The sequence below is a fragment of the Daldinia childiae genome (genome assembly GCF_008694065.1).
Source record: "Daldinia childiae strain JS-1345 chromosome Unknown Scaffold5, whole genome shotgun sequence".
NCBI classification, from domain to species: Eukaryota; Fungi; Ascomycota; class Sordariomycetes; order Xylariales; family Hypoxylaceae; genus Daldinia; species Daldinia childiae.
Window position 1 is genome coordinate 1,614,988 of NW_022984646.1, and position 20,450 is coordinate 1,635,437.

Sequence of the window (20,450 nt, forward strand, 5' to 3'; positions counted from 1 at the left end):
GATATACGTAAGGCAAAACAACGCCCACCACTATGGCAAATGCAACTCCATATCCAGTTCTATGCCAGGTCGAGCAAGATTCGGCTAGTCCTGTGAAATCGGTCGAAGGGTTCGAGCAAGACGTTTAGACATCAATCATCTCCGTATCCAGTGAGATGGGAGCCGACACTTCATCCGCAGGGCCCCAATTTCCTTCAAAGACTGTCGCGGCAGCTCGTTGACGTGATGCGACCCAATTTGCTGCTTCGAGATCAAGCAATTGGGAAACTGTAGGACGCATCATGGGATCCGGCGTGAGCATCAACTTCACAACTATATCGAGGGAGTTAGGGTGACCAGGGTCCTTCATGAAATCGGGAGGATGCTGTAGTTCGCTCTTGCGGCCTAGGCCGAAAATGTCTGCCGATTGACGGGTAACATTTCGGAAGTTGTAGTTGCGGCGCCCAGCAGGCGTGGCACGATCATCTCCAAACAGACCAACGCTACGATCACTGTCATCAAGCGGCATGCCATTAGCATCCCGCACAATCGCGCCCGCGTCTTGAGTAAGGGTGGGAACCTCGGAGAAGTCACCCTCTCTCAACCCAGCCCAAGTTGTTCCATTCTCAGGCAGTTTGACGTTGGCCGCGATTTCTAGCATGATCAGACCGAAGGAAAATACATCGGTAGGCTTGCCAATCTCTCCTCGAAGAGCCTCGGGCGCCAAGTATTCGCGATCTCCCTCTAGATCGGGACCCTTCTCTATCGGCAAAGCCGTCGTTAGACCGAAATCACCAATCTTCAAGGTGCCTTCAAAGTTGATAAAGATATTGGCAGGTTTCAAATCCAGGTGGATATAGCCAGCATCGTGAATATGTTTCAAACCCTATAATATGTTAGTCGCATTCCATGCATCCACCTGTTCTATACGTACCTTGCCAATCTCAAGCATAATCTTCCAGATTCTGAAATCATCAAGTCGTCCTTTCAAGCCGACAAAAGACAAGAATGCATGAAGGCTGCCCTCTTCGCAATATTCAGTCTGAATATAGAGGCAGCTGCTGTCTTCCCAGCTGTTAACGAGCTGCAAGACATGGTCGCAGCCTTTCAAGGTTTCCAATACAGATACTTCGCGGAATCGAAGGGCTCGATCCTTATTACCTTGGATCGGAAGGGTGAGCTTCTTGACTGCATACACCTTAGTAGGCGAGGGGGAAGCTGTCCGGTGCGTAGGGGTACTGAAGAAGCCAGGCTGAACGGTTCTTGCGGACTGAGCGGCTTCGGTGACTTTGTACACTTGCGAAAATTCACCCTTGCCTATAAATTCAACTTTTCCAAAACGCGACATGAGCCCTTCATCCAAGTCGTGAGAAGGCATACCATTGATAGGGGTAATAGCGCGTCGTTCAAAGAATGCCGGGACATTATCGTGTCGTGTTGTCGGAGTTGCAGGCGGGAAAGGCGAGTTTTTATCGCCAGTTCCGGGGAACAAGAAGCCGTCGTTCGCGTTAGAGATCGATAGACGACTTGCATCAAGAGGCGCAAAGCTTCCCTGAGGGGTCTGGGGGGAAGCTTTCTCCGCAAATTCTAGTCGCTCCAAAGGACTCGCTGTAATCACGGGGCTACTCTTAGCAAATTGAACTTGGGTAGAGGACTTCACGAGAGGAGTCATCATCGAGTGGGTCTCAAGCCGCGCAGGCGAAGAAAACGAACCACGCTGAGCTCGAGATCGACTAAATGAAGATAAAGGGAGACAGATGTTGGATTGCGTCTCCTGAACAGCAGGGGTGGGCAGGTTGAAGCCACCTTTGATAGGGGTGATATTCTCTCTGCCTTTTCCGCCATTGCAGGATCGCTTTGGTAGGTGATACTTACAGCTAGCGGCAGGGTCTTGCTGCAAAGCTGCGCTGTTTCCGAACGCAGGAAGGCGGCGACTAGCCGTGGGGCTTTCGGTAGACAGCCGGCTCAATCCGCTCGAACTTCGCGGCGCGGTCTGCTGCTTCGTGGGCGTCGGCGGTAAATCTCCATCGTTACTAGACTCTCGCTACCGCCAAGTTTCCCAGAAGGGCTTCGTCCATCATCGCTGTATAAGCTGAGTAAACTTTCTTTTCGAGAATGGTTAGAAAATCCGCCGAAGAGCACGGGTCGAGACTGCTCGCTGAAGGGATTCGCAGGGCGGTTCGGTGTTACCGAATCAAAGGGACTTGATGGAAGGCCGAAGGTATGTTTGATGTGTCGACCTCTAGCTTTAACATTGCCAGACATAGGAAGCGGCGGATAGGTGGCAAAACCACTAGGAGGCTTCTTACAAGGCGTGTCGGGAACAGCTCCATATGCACTACCAGAAGGTGCTTGCTCCGGGTCACGAACCATCTTCGATACTAAGCCGGTAGATGCGAAAGCTCCTTCATATGGCCTCTCGTGCTTGTAGTCAGGAGTAGAAATGCTTGCAATACCATGGCTTGGCTTGTAATGCTGCGGACGAACAGTACCAATTGGCAAGCTCTTGGAAAAGTTCATAGGCGCCCTCGACTTTTCAGCGACCGGAACTTGAAAATGCACGGGAGAGTCGTTAGATAGACTTGAGTTAGAAGACGATGTCGTCATAGTACGTGACAATGGATGTGGCTGCTGTGGTTGCTGGGCCGGCTGGTTAAGCATATGCATAGAAGGATTCGGCAGCGGAGCTGGTGCGGTGAACGGACTCTCTCGGGGAGGAGGGGGCATGAAATGATCAAGAGACAATCGTGGCCGGTTCTTCCCATTAGGAGTAGTAGTCTCGTTAGGAGACTGGGCTAACTGCGGTGCGCCTCGTCTTCCCCACGAGGTTCGCTCTCGTTGGGGGGTAGTAGCTTCGCCGGAGCTCTGAGATAATTGCTGAGCTGCATGGCGCTTGCCCCATGATGTTCGCTCTCGCTGCTGAAGAGTAGACTTTCGAAGAGACCCAGCCCTACGCATCGCAGCATGAGATGCTAGAGATGCTAACGGCTCAGAAACATTAGGAGAGACAGTGCTTGTCCAATCATATTCACGAGGGGAGTCATCTTGAACTTCAGCGTTTGGAGAGCCAGGACCATGATCATAGACATTGAAATCGACACCCAAACTTGTGGGACCATAGCTGCGACGTTTGGGTTTCGGGCTTCCCGTGAGGGTTTGGTCAAGGTTCATCGTCGCGTCGCTTCGCTTCAGCGGGCTTGTAACAGAAGTCGTAGTGGTATTATTGTTTGCGTCGCCAAAACGCGACGTACCAAACTGCGAAGAGCCAGTCATATCGAGATGCACGCTATGCCGATTTGCGGTTCTCTCGGCAGCTTTGCGCGGTCCCGGGCTGCGAGTGTAGAAAATATTTGTATTTTCCTGTCCGGAGAGAATTGGTTCAAGTAATGGAGTTGGTGTTAGAGGCGGATATGAATTGCCAGAGACAGAAGCTTGGGATAATGCTCTTCGAGAGGGGCCTTCTTGGTGATGTGCGATGCCGAGAAATTGTTTGTTTGATGAAGCTGAAACGGGGCTCTTCGTCGATTTCGCGGATCGCAACGATAATTTAACACTCGGCCGGAAAGGTGTTGCAAGTGGCGACTGGGTATGCGGCTGGTTTCCAGGAGGCGAATTAATGGAAGTGTTCTGTCCAAAATATTGGGACTGAACGCGTCTAATGCACGGAGATGAAGGGGAGCTCGCGTCAGAACTGCTCTGGGATGTAGTTCGAACAAGAGAAAATTTTGAGGGCGAGCGTGAAAGTGAGCGCCTGAATGTCCTTAAACCTGCTTGCACATCCACATGGTGATGATGTGGATGAGTTGGTGAAGGCAGAGTCAGAGTACCACCACTATTTGACATTTTGCCAGTTCGAGATCATGTGACAGTGCACTGGCAAAACCTGTCTAAAAAAAAATATTATTTTGTCTATGTAGACGTCGGCGACGAAATAGTTGACGACAAGTAGGTTGGCGATCGAGACGAGAGAAACTGATAAGAAGTTGAGGGTATGCCGTCAAGGAAAGGCGCGTCAATGGAACTGGGACAGGGGTTCCGATTTAGATACTGCAACTAGCGACAACGGCAATAATCGTATAACCCGCTAGTTAGGATATATGCTTCGTAGGTCAGGAATGCAAAAGAGCAGTACTATTAATCAGTCCAGGACATGTGGAATGTTAGACCAAGCAAGGGGGGTTATGAAGACGTTTCTTCAACGCTTCATTCTAGGACAAAGTTTTTGGGGTTCGAGGTGAGACTATCGATTCACCACTTCCGTCCCTTGATATCTTTTCTTGCTTTCTTGCTTTCTTGCCAAATACTGAGGTTCTCGGTTCGTAATTCTCAGTTCTCAGTTCTCGGTTCTCAATTCTCCCAGCAGTCACACGCACAAAGTATACAGGAAACCGCCATTCAGTCTGGTCCGGCGCAATGTCGAACTGAGCTATTGGTCATAGGTTATTGGATATAGAAGAAGCGTCAAGAAGGAGAGGACAAGCAGCAGTAGATGAGTCCCACGGTAAGTATGTAAGTATGCAGGTATGTAAGTAGGCGCGCGCGCAACTCCTGACAGATCAACTGGTTGATTGTGGCGAATGCGACGAAAAAGATGGAGATGGGGGAGGAGTTAACGGGAGGTTGGATCTGGAGATTTACACTATTAGAAAAGGAGCGGTCGGCACGTTGCCAAGCGGAAAGTATAGTACTTGTCGTTCCCTAGAGTTCACTAAATCGTGCAGCAGAAAGACAGAGACTAAACTAAACAGGGGTAGTCGGGGTCGTGAAAAGCGCGTTTTGTTTATTTCGTGACGCGCGTGTGGAGGCAGGGACGCCACTAAGCAGGTACGTCCTTGATCCTTGTCACAATCGAGACTGTGCGTTTTGCAGGGATAATACTATATACATAGTACTTTGGACTTAAAAGTAATATGGAAGTACCGATGTATTGTCGTATTTGTACAATAAGTAATTAGGTACCTTCCGTAATATGTACTCTCTCAATACCTCACACGCGCCTACCTAACTCAAGGTATTCATTGTTTGCTGACCGCCTTCTTTTGACCTCGGGAATTTCTACATACTAAAACTACAGATGCATTCCCCCTTTCTAATTAATAGTTTCCAAGGTAAGGAAGTTTTTTTTTCTCTTCAATATTGCTTGTGAGGTTACTCAAGTCTTCTACACTCATGAATCATGCACGCGTTGGAAATAATCAACATGAAGATGGTGGGCTACCTCCTTCGTGTTCGCCCTGTATTGACTTAAATTCCATTGTTCAACATGAGGTCCCAGCTCATGCAATAATAATTATTTGGTGTGCTGGTGTACTTTGTATTCACTGTTCAACTGATCTTGTGGGCAAAAAAATAATAGCTAAAATATACATGGCCACATGGATATCCTGTCAACTGATGCGCGCGCTGATCCGGGACCCTACCCTATCCTACCCTATAAAGGTACCCGTGCTAGGTACCAATGTCATCCCGCCTTGCCCATCTGCAGCCCCCCCAGCTGCGGGCGACGTTAGCCGTAGCCTCAAACAACCCCCACCAGTTATCAGCCCGCATCGTCGAATTGTTCAGACACGGCGCCAGCCATAAATAGGGACCATCAATTGTAGCCTCTCCTATTTTCTCCTTTTTCCTCTTTTTATTTTTTCTCCCACTTGTCTTACGAGTTAGGGTCGGAGAATTCTAGAACTGATCGCCCCTACCGAAACCCGTCACATTTCCCCTTATCAAGCGTTTTTTAGGTTGTAAGAGATATACGGTCCAAGAGATAATATTGGCCAGAAAGGGAAATAAACAAATAGTCAAAAAGTAAACAATAATCTTAATACGACGGATCAATTATTATGATCTCATTATTGAGATTCATGCACAGTTGGAGGCATTGGAGGCGTTAGAAAAGTTGGAGGGTGGAGGGAGGGTGGAGGGTTGGATGGGCATCCTTTTTCGGAACCTGCAACTCCCCCCAACTTCAAGGTTCCCCTGTTGAAAAAGCTTGGGCCACATGGTTGTGATTCCTTTTGCTTCTTTTTTTAAGATCATCTCACATCATCACATGCACATGCGGCATCTTTGCTCTAGTCCACACGTGCCGCAACTGCGAACCACAACCGCAATAACAGATGTAAGCAGCTTGCTTTTTTCGCAGCATTAAGGTTAATACTTTAAAAATAAGATTAAATTGATATCTGATAACCCCAAGCCGCAATGGGATCAGCCCCCCCAAAATTACCGGTGTCTATAAGCGTTCAATCATCACAAGGAGAGTCCGGGGTAAATCATGATTTTCCCAAGTCGCATCGCTTCCGTGTTACGAATTAGGTAACATTCTAGACTTTCCGCGACAGGTTGCAAACAAAAAGTCTCGGCACTGCCGCCGCAGTCTCAGTCAATGTTGATTTGACTCAAGTTCGCGCGAATTGTATTACTCGAGTTTGACAGGTTTGACAGTTGGGCGTTTGTCAATTGCATTATGGTTAACAGGGTATTATGTCAATTGTGGTTTAGGTTAGGTTAGGTACCTAAGATACCTAAGATAGGTAACCTAACCATTATTTTGTCTATTAATGTTTCGGGGTCCTCCACTGTAACACTAACAACCGTCCGTGGCAGCGGCAGAGAGTGGGCAAGCATATTGGAGTCCGAGTGTCTTAATAAAAAGAGGATCTACCCGTTCGTTAAGATAACGTTTTCCGAGATCCGACATTCGTCCTTCTTTTTATGTAGTTATTTCTTATCATGAATCTAATCGTCTTTCTCCGTTTCAGTACCCCATCGCGGGGCATCAAGATTAGAGATTAGGTAGAGATTACATAGATTTGATTGAACAGATTTGATAGTCAGTGATTGATAATAGTGCAATAAGTCTCCTCGCAATCTTAACGATAAGGACCTTATGCTTAATCGTCTATTCCCCATTGTTGTCCACTAGCATTAAGAGAAGACTATTCCAACATACCATCCAATCCTCTATTCTAAAATAGCTTCAAACTACCGATAAGGAAATATGCGCCACATACGTACATGATTTAAAAGTCCGTTACCCCATTTTGCGCAATATGAACTACCAAAAAAGGTCATATACCCTAAGTTGAACCCACATTCTTCATTGGGCGCATATGTGTTAATGTGTTAGGTTAGGTAGTGAGGTAACTTAAAAAATATTTCTTTTAAGTCGGTCCAGCGTATGAAGAAACGTTATTTTATAACCGCAACGTTCAGCTTTAAGCTTCTTCCACGTAAGTCTCAACTTTACGTGCCACGTACAACATCTGTGGAGGTGCAAATGGAGATGGAAAACTCCCTTCCTTCGTTTGCATCACTTCGGCAAGTACCTAATACAAAATTGAGTTTCCTCCGCCGTGAAATCGGGCAGTTCTACAGCACCGACTCCATTCTGCACCTTCAAGCGTTTTTGGTCTTAACAACTCTCTAAGCTGCATTAGTATCTTTAGCGACGCAATTGACTGGTGCCACGCTAACTTCCAACCCTTCATTTCTCCTCTGTCGTCGACGCCGCTTCGAGTCCGTTCCCATAAATTGAGGGGTCACGTCTAGAGACCAAAGTATTATTCGATCTCCGGACATTCGCTTATGTCGTCTTACCAAGTGCGTAGGTGGGTAAGCATCGTGTTGTTTGGGCATCTTCGCTTCGTAGTCCTCTTGAGTCACAAAAATAGGAATCGAGTTGCTTCCCACATATCGCGTTTGACCCTTACGTGAAAAGCAATATAGAGACATTATAACTAGTTAGGTGCTAAGTGACGCCATCTTCACGGTGTCCGATAGACGAAAAGATTGGACTCCTCAGGGATCTCCCGTATTCTCCGCCGGTAGATCAACGATCCCGTCTAAAACTCACGGACTTTGAACCAACGTCATACATTTTTGAAGACTATTTGTAAGACAAAATGATACAATTCGAGGAGAGTAGAGTGCTTCATAGAAGAGGGGTAAAGGATAGCTCAATGAGCTCCCCGGTTCCTCACCTAGAAAAGCGACGGTTTGGCCCAAATAAATAGTTTTCGAGTATACTGACTGCCAACAAGCTCCTATGTACAGTACATATGTGACGATGGATTCTGAAGTCGGTAGCGCCTATATGTAGTATACTAAGTGGATAGCTGCTGTTGGTGCAGCGAATAGACATGAAGACTACGGACTCAATGTACATATTCAGCGGGTTGCCTATAATAACCTCCTCTATACATGGTGGGCCAAAATACGCCGGTGTTAACTAAATAGATTTATCCCCCAGTCTGTCACTATCCACAATATTGCTATATTTGCATCGTGTGTTGTATTATGTTTACCTTCATGCTTAGCGGCTTGCACAGCCCGCCGGTTTGAGACATCATGAAAGTACCATATGCGCTAGACACTAACACCATTTCCTTCAAGTTATACTTTTTACTGTCTAGCTCGTCGCTAAAAATAATTACCTGATAGAATCTCCTTGTAGCTTATTTAATGACAACTATTCCCGTTACCTATACGTATAGAAACCATCATCATAGGTAGTACCCTATAAGTTGAAAGTCACAGTGGTCTTATGTGTAGTTTTCTAAGTTATCATATTCCCAAGGTGCCTAGGTAAGTTTACGAAGCAGATGAGTTAACGAGATATGATTCAACATTGTTTCCCTCGGCGTCAAAACAGAGCACTACCTGGTATTATATATAACCTTACAATCTGTATGTGTTTTATGGTAATATTAACCCTCGGGTGTCTACAGTAGGTAAACGAAGGCCGTAGCATTTTTCATATTTTTAAGTCAAGAGGCTTTTCTCATGCGGGAAACATTTAAGAAATCACCAAATATACCTCTTCATAGGTATAGTATAGGAGGTGTTCTAGAACGTTGGAAAATATAAGCCCCTATAAAAAAGAAGCAATGCCATTAATTATGGATTAGCTTATTCTAAGGCTGTGACAATATAGGGAGGTATACTAGAGACCAAAACTCATCAGAATTTTGATATACGTGTCGTCGTTTTAGCCTCGTAGTGACCGGCTGTGATAGGTCTCGCTATTTAACAGCTACTTAGGTTGGTTCATAGACAATGTATATATTAATGGGCCTTATACCGCTCATAAACCTGAGTTGACCGAGTTATTAGGTACCAAGTCTCATATAACTCACCTAGCTCTCTCTTTTTTTTTAAAAAAAAACCTCGTAAATGATTAAATGTAATCCAAGAAACAAACCTACATCTGGTAGGTCCTGCGGCATTATGGTAAGTTAACAAGACAACTGGCTCTAACACCCAAACTCGATAACATACACCTAGACCTTTTTCATAGTTTGGCAATGGAACCAACTGGCTTAACTTAAAATCTATTACTTTTATGCTAGTGCTATGTAACCCGTAATTAACTCGACGTACGCAACCAAAAAGGAAACTAAGAATTTAAATCTTCACCTCGTATCATGAAGCGGAGCTAGAAAGTATGAAAGAGGTCTTCCATGTTCCGCAAAGAACCTAACCTTAGGCACTTAACTATAGAAGCCCGTGATAAGACATGCTGAGAGTATCCTTTATTATATGTAGATGTCCTATCTATAATACATTGAGCTCCTCTGCTCTTGTAAGCCATGAGGAAACAAGACCACCATCTAGTTACAACTTGGCTCAACCTGGCTCAACATACGGATTGGAGTCGTAGGCCTGGTCACGTCGACCAGTTTTAACGAGCCGCTTGACCCCTGTGCTTCTATCTCTTAAACACACTTTCATGTCCTAGCTATCCCCCGGGGCGAGATAGCTCCATATGGCTAATGTATTTATTATATAGGTATATATTGGTGACTTGAAGCGATGTGTCAAGAAGGATAGTAAATTCTTCGCTGAAACTAGGCGATCGATATCAATTGATTCTGCTAATACCTTGGATTCCTAGTCCGACCGAAGGCTCTCCAATCGTCTAAGTCTACGAAACATTAGGTACCTAGGTAGTGATTAGGTTAAATATTTGTTCATTCGAATAATATCCGCCTATTTAATTTAAATCTAGCACTAGTATCTCCGTAAGATATATACTTCAAAACAAAATGCCTAGCAAGACAGCAACTCTACTCAAGCGCATAGCATTTCTCCACGCTGGCCGCATCATTCCCCCACCAATTCGGCATGCCAATGACCTTTGCGCTGCCGAATATTAAGAATATCAAGAGCATGTTCAGGTTGAACCCTGCGTCGAACGCAGCCGCCAGGATGAAGTTGTACTTGGCCCATAGCTGGTAGCGGTACCTATACGCCCAAAACATAACAACGAATCCTCCTATGAAACGTGAGAAGTACCCTGTCGACACGTTGCCGTAGAAGATAGACGCGCCGCTGAAAAAGATGGTGGTGTTGAAAAGGTGGAATTTAGCTCGAGGGAATAGCCGGTGGAGCGTGTATATGATAGCCGGACAGGCCGCGCCGACGAGGAAAGCATAGGGAGAGGACGGAACTGTTCTTGTTGGAAGAGTCGGGTTGGCCCCTTTTAAATAGCGTCAGTGTCTAATGTTCATGTGTGGTACTTGAAGACTAGAAATCAAGCCAACTTACTAGTAAAACATATTGAACCCCCATAGTCAAAGAGCCGGCTAGACTCTGACCCGTCCAGATATGGGCTGGATCATCAACGGCTCCGGTTAGATAGTCGCGCTTAGAATCCATGATCCAGCGCATTGCTGCATAATTGATCGGTACACCCATAGTGATTCCAAAGATCTCGAGAGAAGAAAACTGTACGTTGGGGGACGTGCATGTAATGTCCTATTTTCTGATCTTGCAACATATACTGGGCCCTATACCAGGCTATTATTATTGTTAGTATTCATTACGAGGAGGAAGTTGATTGGAAATGAGTAATCGATAGGATGAGGGTATCATACCGCCACCAGCCAGAGCACCATACCCTGAAGAGCAACATTAGCATACGAAATATTCATTAGGATGGTAGACTTACACTAGCTCCAATGGGATTGCGATTAGTGCTTAGATTTTGAACCATTGTACCGTATAGCAATTCGTTGAACGTTCCGATGGGTAGCTGGAAGTTGCTAATGGCATAAAGCCAGCCGAGAGGCACGACAATAGCAGCTCCTGTCGCAAGTGCTACTAAGTAAGTCCACCAAGGAATAAATAGGATGTCCATTCCAACCATCGTCATGACACAAGTAAACGAGGCGAGGAACAGCGTTAGGTACCACCACAGAGGAACCTCCTTATAAGATCTCATCAGGACGTTCAACCTGTCCGAATCTGCTTCTGTTAGTTCATACGAAGTATGTATGGAGGTTGGGTAGGCCGGTGATATGACGAGGTATATTAACGTACTGTGAACATATTAGTTTCAGTGGATACATCAGGATATATTATTCTTAAGACATACCATTGATGATTGATTCCTTGGCCCGGGTTTTTTGGCGGGCGCGGAATTTCCTGTACCCGTCTCTGATTTGGCCGGCCCCAAAGAACACGATCCAAGAGTAAGCTGAAATGTAAGAGGCGTAATCAAAGAAAATGGACCATAGGTAATGAACGCCAAGGTACAATGGGCCATTTTCTTCGTAAGCCGTTTGGTTGAAGGTGTTTTGCGGCGTGACTAGATCGGTGACAGGATATCTGCTCCCATCAGCAGTACAAGCTCGGTTCGTCATCAAGCAATGAGGATAACTTCCAAGGTGTCCCCATTTTGCAGCGGGCAGTAACACCCCACGACATAACGAAGGAACAGAAAAGTACGACCTGCGACCACCAAGGACTCAAAAATAGCGGAACTCCGGCGAGATAGTTGGACTTTAAAATCAATTAGTATGATTTCATTTATATGCCTTGTTGGATTTCATAAGAAGACTCACGATATTAGCCCAATCAAAGGATAAATTGAGAAATCCCATTCCACCAAGACCAGATCCGATAAAGTTGGCAACAGGATTATGAGGAGCAACCCAGCACAAAAAGGCCATCGAGTTCAGCATTGGGAATGCGTATTCTGGTAAGAACTGCCAGAGCGTGATACCGAGGAGCACCCACCAGAACACGCGCATCTGCTTGCGCGCGGTCGGAGTCGGATTCTTGTTCTGTCGACTCTGGGTTTCGAAAAGCGCAGCTTGGCAAAGGGCCTGGAACCAAGGGTATGCCGGTTCGTATAGCAGAATTTGACGTGCGAGAGCAGCAAAGGCGTACCCGGTAGCATCGATGGACCACATGAAAAAGATGGCCGCTGCGGGATGAAGCCGTTCGTTAAAATAGAGGTCGCCAAGCGCGATAGGCGTAGTGCCTCCATTGCCTGTCGCACCAGAGGCTGCTGTTAAGGTGATTAAGACATGCTCCTTGACCGACCATGGACCTGGGTTCATGTTGAAAGACCAACGGGTGAAGGGAATGCGGAATTGGCGATTAGGAAGCACGCGGGCAAGCCAGAGGCCGACATAATTGGAGGCGATCTGGACGAAGAAAACTGAGTAGGGCGCATACGTGGTTCGGTAGCTATTCATCGAAGATAGAAAAGCTCCCGGGATGACGAAGAGAATGGAGAGGACAAAATAACGAAATGTTAAGGTGGGCAAAGTCGTATCATCGTGAAGACTGACGACTCGCCTCACCTCTGGAGGGATCTGGCTGATCTCGGGGTCATTTTCATCCTCAAGATCGGCATCAACTTCGACGGCGTCTTCAACAGGAAGCTTTTCTTTGCTTGGGCTGCTGTCCTTAGTTATATGCTTTATCGAAGGAGGTCGTTGGTTAGTTGGAGGCTCAGCTGCAGGTGTTGCACTAGAGAACTTGGCTTCGTCCTTGGCATCGCCCGAAAGGCGGGAAGACATCTCGGCGGCTTAAGTTTCCTGGAATATATCGACGCCAAGGAGAAACTTGAATACTTGGCGATTATAAACCACTTTTAATTGTAAAGCTTCAAGACTTCCCTTTAACTTGACGGCGTGTTGACTCAACGCATCAACGAAGGTCACGCTGTAGAATGAGTGAAAATCGTGAGGAACACACCATATATTAAGTTTTTTATTTATCTTAGGGTGGTATTACCAACACAGATATAGATCCAACCGCAGGGCCGATTGTTTTATGTACATAGCGACATAGTTCGTGTTGATGGTCTATAACCATGTAGCCGATCATCGAAAAGAGTTAGCACCAATCACGCAATCGCAGCGAATATAAACGTTTCGCGGCGTGTGGGTTATATCTCGGCGCATCTCGCCATCTGCATTGCGTCTAGACAAGGCCGGATAATACCACGGCCATGGATCAAATGGTGCTGCTGATAATTTTAGGATGGTATTAGTGGTTCGTCGTATAAATTTACCTACCTCTTACCAAGGGTTGTAATGATAAACCCCTGTTCTTCGGGTAGACATGGCAGACATGGTAGATACGATGGCACCTTTTCTTATTTTATTTTTTTTTTTAACACCAAAGAAAAAGTCCTTAGCGGCGAAAAGTTTAAGAAACGGGTTACCACAGACATGTTAGTATTAGGTAATTGAACATACGGTATGATTAGATCCAAGTACATAATATAGAAGACTGAATGGAATGTTGAATGACATAATAGAAAATAGCAAACGCGCCCTTTGCTGGAAAGGATAAGACCTCTGATAGGTGCATAAGAAACAAAGCCGAATCTGATAACAGAATTGAAAGGCTTTACCGATATTGGTGCTTAGTAATAACGAAAGAATTACATACTCGGGGAGCTTTGATAGGAGTAGCTGGACTAATAAGTCTATCGCATAGGACTAATAGGTTTCTTTATATCTAACCTTTGCAATAATTTATAATCATATCCTGGACCACCAATCTAGGACTTAAGCGCAAGCCATCGGGTTTCTCTCCGGACATCTTCGACGTTGAAATTATTTTTACTCACCGAATTCCTAACGTCACTGCATTAGGTACTTTCTAATTCACCGAAGCCACATTTCATGGATCCATAGCCTAATGCTCTCAGCTCCGCCCCGTAGGCCTACGATGGGAATCATTAGGGATACACTGATCTCTTGGCAGGTATTCAGCCAGTGCTCCCGAGAAGAGGGCCCCGTTTTCTAACGCCTTTTCGTCTTATTATTCTAATCCGGACATCTTCTCACCGCGTGGTCCGTAAAAGCCGCTCTAGTATAATCAGTAAATGTTATAGACGAACTAAAGACGTTTGCCTTGTAGAACTTCGGAAAATCTATGGCCCTTCGTCGTGTCTCGCCGTTTTTCCAGAGACAAGATGTCTTAGAAACAGCCTCCCTTCTTAGGACTACATAGGTCTTATCATTTCAGCGGGCTATGCTTCAGCCCAGATCTGTACGAATAAGACTTCGAAGGGAGATACCCAATGAACAGGATATGGATACGTCGTATACGCCAAAAAGCCTCGGCTCTAGTATTACGTTAACTCATTATATGTGTCTCGACTCGGAACTCGCGAGCATGTCAGCAATGACTACTATTAAATTATCCGAATACTTACATGTTACCGAGGCGGTAGGCAGCGGTAGGCAGCAAGGTTACGCATTATGCTTTCAAACTTATAAGGTACCATAAAGCCTTGGCTAACCCTCAGTATATTTCTATCTATTGAGTATGGTTGCATCTTGTAATTTGACACATCTCGCCATTCTATAGCAAGAAAGGGGTCACACCCAAGCATTGCATGCATATGAAATCATGTTTGGAGCGAATATGCCTAACCTTGACGATTCTCAAATACCTAGCTTGCCACCTCCATCAGGGGTGACGCCCAACTTTATCGACCCGCCGACGATAGCTCCGACTTCTAGAATACTCACAGGCTTGACGCTAGCAATCATGTACTGCTTTTTAACCCTGCGGGTTTATACTCGAGCGCGGGTAACATGCAACTTTGGGATAGAAGACTGTAAGTTTTTCTCCCTTTATATTTTCTAGAGGAACATGCTAATGTGGTAGCTATAAGATCTCTGTCTCATCTCGGCGGTCAGTAGTGTCTATATCTGTAACCCATTAGAAGAAGCTGATTTTATTTTAGATAGGTGCCACTTGTTACTCTGGTCTTATCCTTAAGGGTTCGTCACAACTAGTATATATGTACCCATACCCACACGCCTCGAGGCTTACTATAAGCAATAGCTTTTGATAATACTATGGGCCGCCATCAATGGGACATACCGGTGTCTGAATTTCATCAGAGAGTTGTTCTGAAAGTATAGATGACTTTTCCAAGCACTAGATTAGAAGACAATCGTGGTCTTCATTGACTAATTTTAATGCTACCTAGTATAGCTTTGCACCAAGCTACGTTTATTCGACTGCTGCGGTCTTTATCAAAGCGACACTTCTGGCATTTTATCTTCGCATTTTTAACCCGGTGAAGAGTGCCAGGATTCTCATTTGGGTAACGCTAGCTGTAGTGATACTCTTTTATTTGGTCGTCGTCATAACAATCCAGGTCACCTGTAACGGATACACTCCAACAGCGCAGATATTCAACACCGATGCTGAAATCAATTGTTCCGTACCACAGGAGCCTCTTTGGATGGCCACGAGTGTATTTAACGCTGTATCGGATTTGCATTTACTTGCGATACCCATAGCTCTTACTCTTAGAATCCGGCTTCCACCGAAACGGAAGATTGGCGTGTGCTGTATTTTCCTTACGGGATTGATGTAGGCTTTCCTATTTCCTAAAGTTACGCGCCTATTTCTAACGCCGTCGTAGAGCCTGTATCTTTTCTTTCCTTTGCGCGGTGTATCGCGTGAAGGCGATACGATCTCTTGATGTCACTTGGATTGGACACTTGATATCTGCGTTCACGTAAGCGCTACAATGACCATCACTGGTGTTTTGTTCTTTGCATTTTTACAGGCGAACTAACACTATTTCTCTAGAGCGGCCGAGCTCAACGTAGGGATTGCCTGTAGCTGTATGCCGATGGTCTTCGTCCCATTTCGCAGATTGACTCGAATCACCCTGCGGAATTCCTTACTCAAATTCATTTCGACTTATCGAAAGCACAACAATAGGGAATCCCCACATGATCCTAGCGATCCTGGGATGATGACACAACTTGGGCAGCTGCCGCAAATACCTAAAAGCTCATGGACGGGGTTAAGGTCTTGGGTACGCAAGGTGCACCTTTCTCAGTCCAGACGAGTAAACGATATCTCTACTTATAGAGAAATTGCATCAGTCGATATAGATTATCATGAGCATCTGAGGAAAGAGTCTCGCGACGTCCGACCACCTCAACACATCCCGGTCGAGTTACTTCAAATGCCCCAGAGAGTTTTGATAAGTAGGACATAGATATCTGGGTCGTCTTGCATAGATATATATGTTCTCATACTCCCCCCCCCCCTTTTTTTTCTCTTATTTTGAATAGACTGAGAGTATCCCATTGGAAACCCCCCCAATTAAGACCGCCGATCATTCATCTACATGATGACAACTAGATAACGGCTCTAATACTTCCCGCGCCATCGGGGTAAACTAGCTTACGAGATACTGGCTAGATCTAAGACAATACTTCGTGGTGCAGTTACACGGCATAAGTATCTTCTAAAATAAATGAAAACTCACTACGTATTTTGCCTCCTTCAACGGTTAGGAAAACCAACGCTACCCCTATTTCATAGTCTTTATCAATAAGAAAAAAGGGAACTCCAGATATTATGACAAGGGAAACCGTTCCTAACTAGACCACATCTATCGAAAAAAAGCCCCCTCTTAAGCTCATCGAGTATACAATTCTCACTACGTAATATAGACCGAGCCCTGGGCAGAAAGCACCAACACCGATGTCCTTCACACCACTGCCTCCACTGCCTGATCCTTCTCAATCCACCTCACCACCTCCGCAGCCACCGCATCGCTATTCCTCTCCATAAACATCATATGCCCATTCCCACAAACCCCCCTCTCCTCCAACCTCCAGTGCTCCACCCTCCCAACTCCCGCCTGCCGCAAGTACCGCACGGTCCCCCAGTCATACTGCGCATGATACGACGCCTGCGCCGTGACAACGAGGACCCTCGCGTGCGTCAGATTAACCAGCTGCCGAGGCCTCATCTCCCCTTCCCCCTCTGCCTGTCCCATGCAATCCATCATCCCCGGACCCGGCGCTGGGACAAGAACCCTCGTGAAGTCGGCATCTGGATCGGCGACGGGCGGCGCGTAAGTTAACGGCGCGTTGGCGATGCCGTAGGGGGCGCTAGACCCGGACGCAATACCGACTTTGTAGAACGGCGGGCCGGTAGGCTCGAGCGCAACGATCATCTTGACCGCGGCCGGCCGGACGTCCGCGACTAGCCACAGCATGGAGCTCCCGGCCGAGTGTCCGATGAGAATAGCAGGTTTACCGATGCGGTCCAGGAGCGCGGCGCAGGCTTTCTGCGATGCCTTTTCCCGCGCCACGGGGTCGCTTAGGATGGGCTGTGCCGAGGCGAAGAACTGGTCGAAGATGGGATCGCCGATTCGACCGGTGCTAGGCCATTGCGTATGAAGCTTGGCTTGGGGCCATGTCCCGAGATCCCGGCTTGCTGTGAACATGGTCTGGATAGCTTCGGCTGGGTGGGCGAGCATGGCTCCGTTACTGGGATGCCAGGGGCTTCTGCCGCAGAAGGGTAGGTCGACGAGGTAGCACTCGAAGCCTTGGGATAGGAAGTACGAGGCCCAGCCTGGTTGTCCGTCGGGTTTTGTAAGCCAGTCCTGGTTAATGTTAGCGTATATATATACGCATGACTGAACAGGATGATTAAAGGGGTTGATGCTAAGACAAGCTTACCGCGCCGGATCTTGTTGCGCCGTGGATAAAAATTATAGGGAAAGGTCTGCTTGGACTACTATCTGATTCTGCTGGAATAAGTCTCTCAACATACATTTGTCCTTGCCGCGTATGGTTTCCAGCATCATCTGGCACATATTCGCCACCCACATAGAAGACTTCTCGTCGATGGAGAGTGGAAAAATTTGCTTCAGTATTACTTTCCATAGCTATCCGACCTAGGTATGGATGTAAAGACTACAATAAGACATCCTCCGCCATCAGCGTATTTACATCGGATGCAAGTCAGCGACCATGAGGAGACGGAGACGGAGACATAATGACGACTAGACGCATATACTAATAACCGAGGCACTTATTCATTTAAGCTAGGTATATAATTAAACCACATTACCCTCATCGACCAATCATCAAATTATAGGTATCATTCATTTTCATTACGCGCGCGCCCTCCAACGACAACAACTACACCGTCTGTCCTAGGATACACAGCCTCGATACCAAGCCGACGCGCAGTTAAACGCAGAGCAATCAGAAAAAAATTTAGTACCATGGATGTATGTAACCCCTAACTCCAGATAACGCTTCCGGCATCATTCCCCTATCCCGCCCCCTTATCACAATCACATTCGCATCTACCCCCTTATCCCTCCAACTCATGCACATGCACCCCAGGCACGTCTTCTTCCTTCGCAGAACTCATCTGCGGCTCCGGACTCATCGGCGAAACGGGCATCTGGCCTGCCGCCGCTGATGCTGCCGCCTCGCTCTTCTCGGCGTAGTTCCCGTGGAGTGTCGGGTTGTACGCTGTATATCGCCTGTGCTGCGAGGAGGAGAAAGAAGCTGCGATGGACGAGAACGGGATCGAGGCTGCGGATGGGGAGTACGGGACAGGTGTCGTGGCGGTTGCGGTGACTGCGCTCTTGGGCTCGTCTGCTGCTAGCTCTGACTGGAAGCTGGGATGCGTCTGGCCGATCGGTGGTGGTGCGAGGGAGCTCGGCGGGTTGTTGGTGCTGGGGAGATCCTGTCGCGCCGTGGACGCGGAGTCGAGGCTGGAGCCGTGGGCCTTCGCTTTGCGGCGCTTGCGTAGTAGGAGCGCTAGATATATGAGACATCCGATTAGCAGGGCCCCGACGCCTGCGCCGACGCCGATGCCGGCTTGTGCTGCTGTGGAGAGGGTTGGGCCTGTGCCGGTGTTTGTGGACGCGTTGGGTACGTCGGTGGGAGGCGTGACGGGACTGCCGTCACCTGGTCCTAGGGGTACCGGGGTTGGGGTGTCTGACGGGTCTGAAGACGACGTGGCGGATGATGTTGAGGATGCCAATGATGATGTCTTAGTCGGGGGCACTGTTATTGTAGTGGTCTCTGTAGTTGGATCTATAGATGGCTTCTTGCCGGCATACCAGGATATAGTCTCTCCTAGACTTGTTGGAAGTGACGCGACATTGTCGAGTTTCGGCTTGTCAGAGATGACCTGGGTGTCGCTGGAGCATTTGCAGCGAGCAGGCGGCTTCGAACCTGGCACGTCTCCAGCTTCTTTGCATGCTGCCCATATATCGTCGCCATCATCAATATCGGGATTGTCATCGCAGCGCTGAAGTCCGGTCCACTGCTGGCTGCCGTACTTCCCCTTGTACGGGCAACTAGGCGCACTGTATCTTTGGTCGGTGCAGCCTGCTAGGTAGGTGATACCATCTAACGATGCGGAGGATATTTGTTAGAACAATAGGGTTTTTTTTTATCTCTCGAAGAATGAAGGGATGTAGTTTGAGATAAACTACTTACAGTTTCTATGAAAGCATGCACTGTCTTCTAGACAGATATCGCCAGCAACGCAGCAGTGCCAGTCCAAACCGACGTCGACATTGCCGCAAGGGATATAATCCTTCTTAGCTTCCGTGTTGACGGCATAATAGCAGGTGCCATTAGATATATCTAAGGGATCGTCTGTCTCCATGGTGCCGTAGTGTAATTGTGGGTGTTGGAAGTTGACGGTACAACGTAAAAAAAAAAAAAAACAAGGGACGAATGTTTGAAAATTGGAATTAAAAAAGCGGATTTGAAAGATGTGGTGGGAAAGTGCAAAAAAAAAAAAAAAAAAATAGTCAGTGCCTTTTTTTTCTGTAATGTGACACTCGAGGGCTCTTCTAAAATGTTTGGCGTATTTAAGAAGAAGAGGAAGGGTTCGAATAGTTAGGGTACTTGCAGAAGACAGCCGTCAAGTTTGTTTGTCAACCACAGATGGGCAACGCTAGATCCAATCATATCCACCGGTTGGATTATTGTATGGTGTCGTTGTGACAATAAAAATTTTATGGGTCGGTGAAGAAAAGATAAAAGATATATTAGTACCCCTAATGTATCGTCTTTCAGTTTGAAGATAACTAGTGAAAATGTACGACAGCTTCGTTTCACTTATCACACCTCATCGGTTTTTATTATTTCAAGTGTCAAGTGTCAAGTCTACAAGCTAGATGATTATTTCTTCTACTAATATTTCTACGTATTTTTATTATTCATTAATTTATCTATTTTATCATTTATTCGTTATCTCTATTTCCCTAAACTTATACGCACACGACCTGATTCCATATCTATCCATCTCCCCATTCTCCTACCCGGTTTCTCCCTATGATATTTCTGACGACCCATATCCAAACCCGCTCTAGACTCCCGTATATAATTGCGCCTCGCCCAGCGTGTAACGCCATAGGCTAA

General features: G+C 46.6%; 4 protein-coding genes across 4 annotated transcripts; all 4 read right to left on the minus strand.

Annotated features, from left to right (window-relative positions):
- Window positions 1–124: 124 nt before the first annotated feature.
- On the minus strand, window positions 125–3,252 carry GL218_05569 (Mitosis inhibitor protein kinase wee1; the record flags this gene model as incomplete). Its single annotated transcript, XM_033582238.1, has 3 exons — window positions 125–865; window positions 914–2,023; window positions 2,122–3,252. 3 exons carry the CDS (start codon window positions 3,250–3,252, stop codon window positions 125–127), a joined length of 2,982 nt encoding a protein of 993 aa, XP_033434405.1.
- A 6,791-nt stretch (window positions 3,253–10,043) lies between these two features.
- On the minus strand, window positions 10,044–12,788 carry GL218_05570 (Oligopeptide transporter 8; the record flags this gene model as incomplete). Its single annotated transcript, XM_033582239.1, has 2 exons — window positions 10,044–10,456; window positions 11,867–12,788. The coding sequence occupies 2 exons, from the start codon at window positions 12,786–12,788 to the stop codon at window positions 10,044–10,046; spliced, it is 1,335 nt and encodes a 444-aa protein (XP_033434254.1).
- Window positions 12,789–16,753: 3,965 nt separating this feature from the next.
- Window positions 16,754–17,939, minus strand: GL218_05571 (uncharacterized protein; the record flags this gene model as incomplete). The annotated part of the gene is made up of 2 exons (XM_033582240.1): window positions 16,754–17,656; window positions 17,733–17,939. 2 exons carry the CDS (start codon window positions 17,937–17,939, stop codon window positions 16,754–16,756), a joined length of 1,110 nt encoding a protein of 369 aa, XP_033434253.1.
- Window positions 17,940–18,375: 436 nt separating this feature from the next.
- On the minus strand, window positions 18,376–19,689 carry GL218_05572 (uncharacterized protein; the record flags this gene model as incomplete). Its single annotated transcript, XM_033582241.1, has 2 exons — window positions 18,376–19,427; window positions 19,518–19,689. 2 exons carry the CDS (start codon window positions 19,687–19,689, stop codon window positions 18,376–18,378), a joined length of 1,224 nt encoding a protein of 407 aa, XP_033434238.1.
- Window positions 19,690–20,450: the final 761 nt, after the last annotated feature.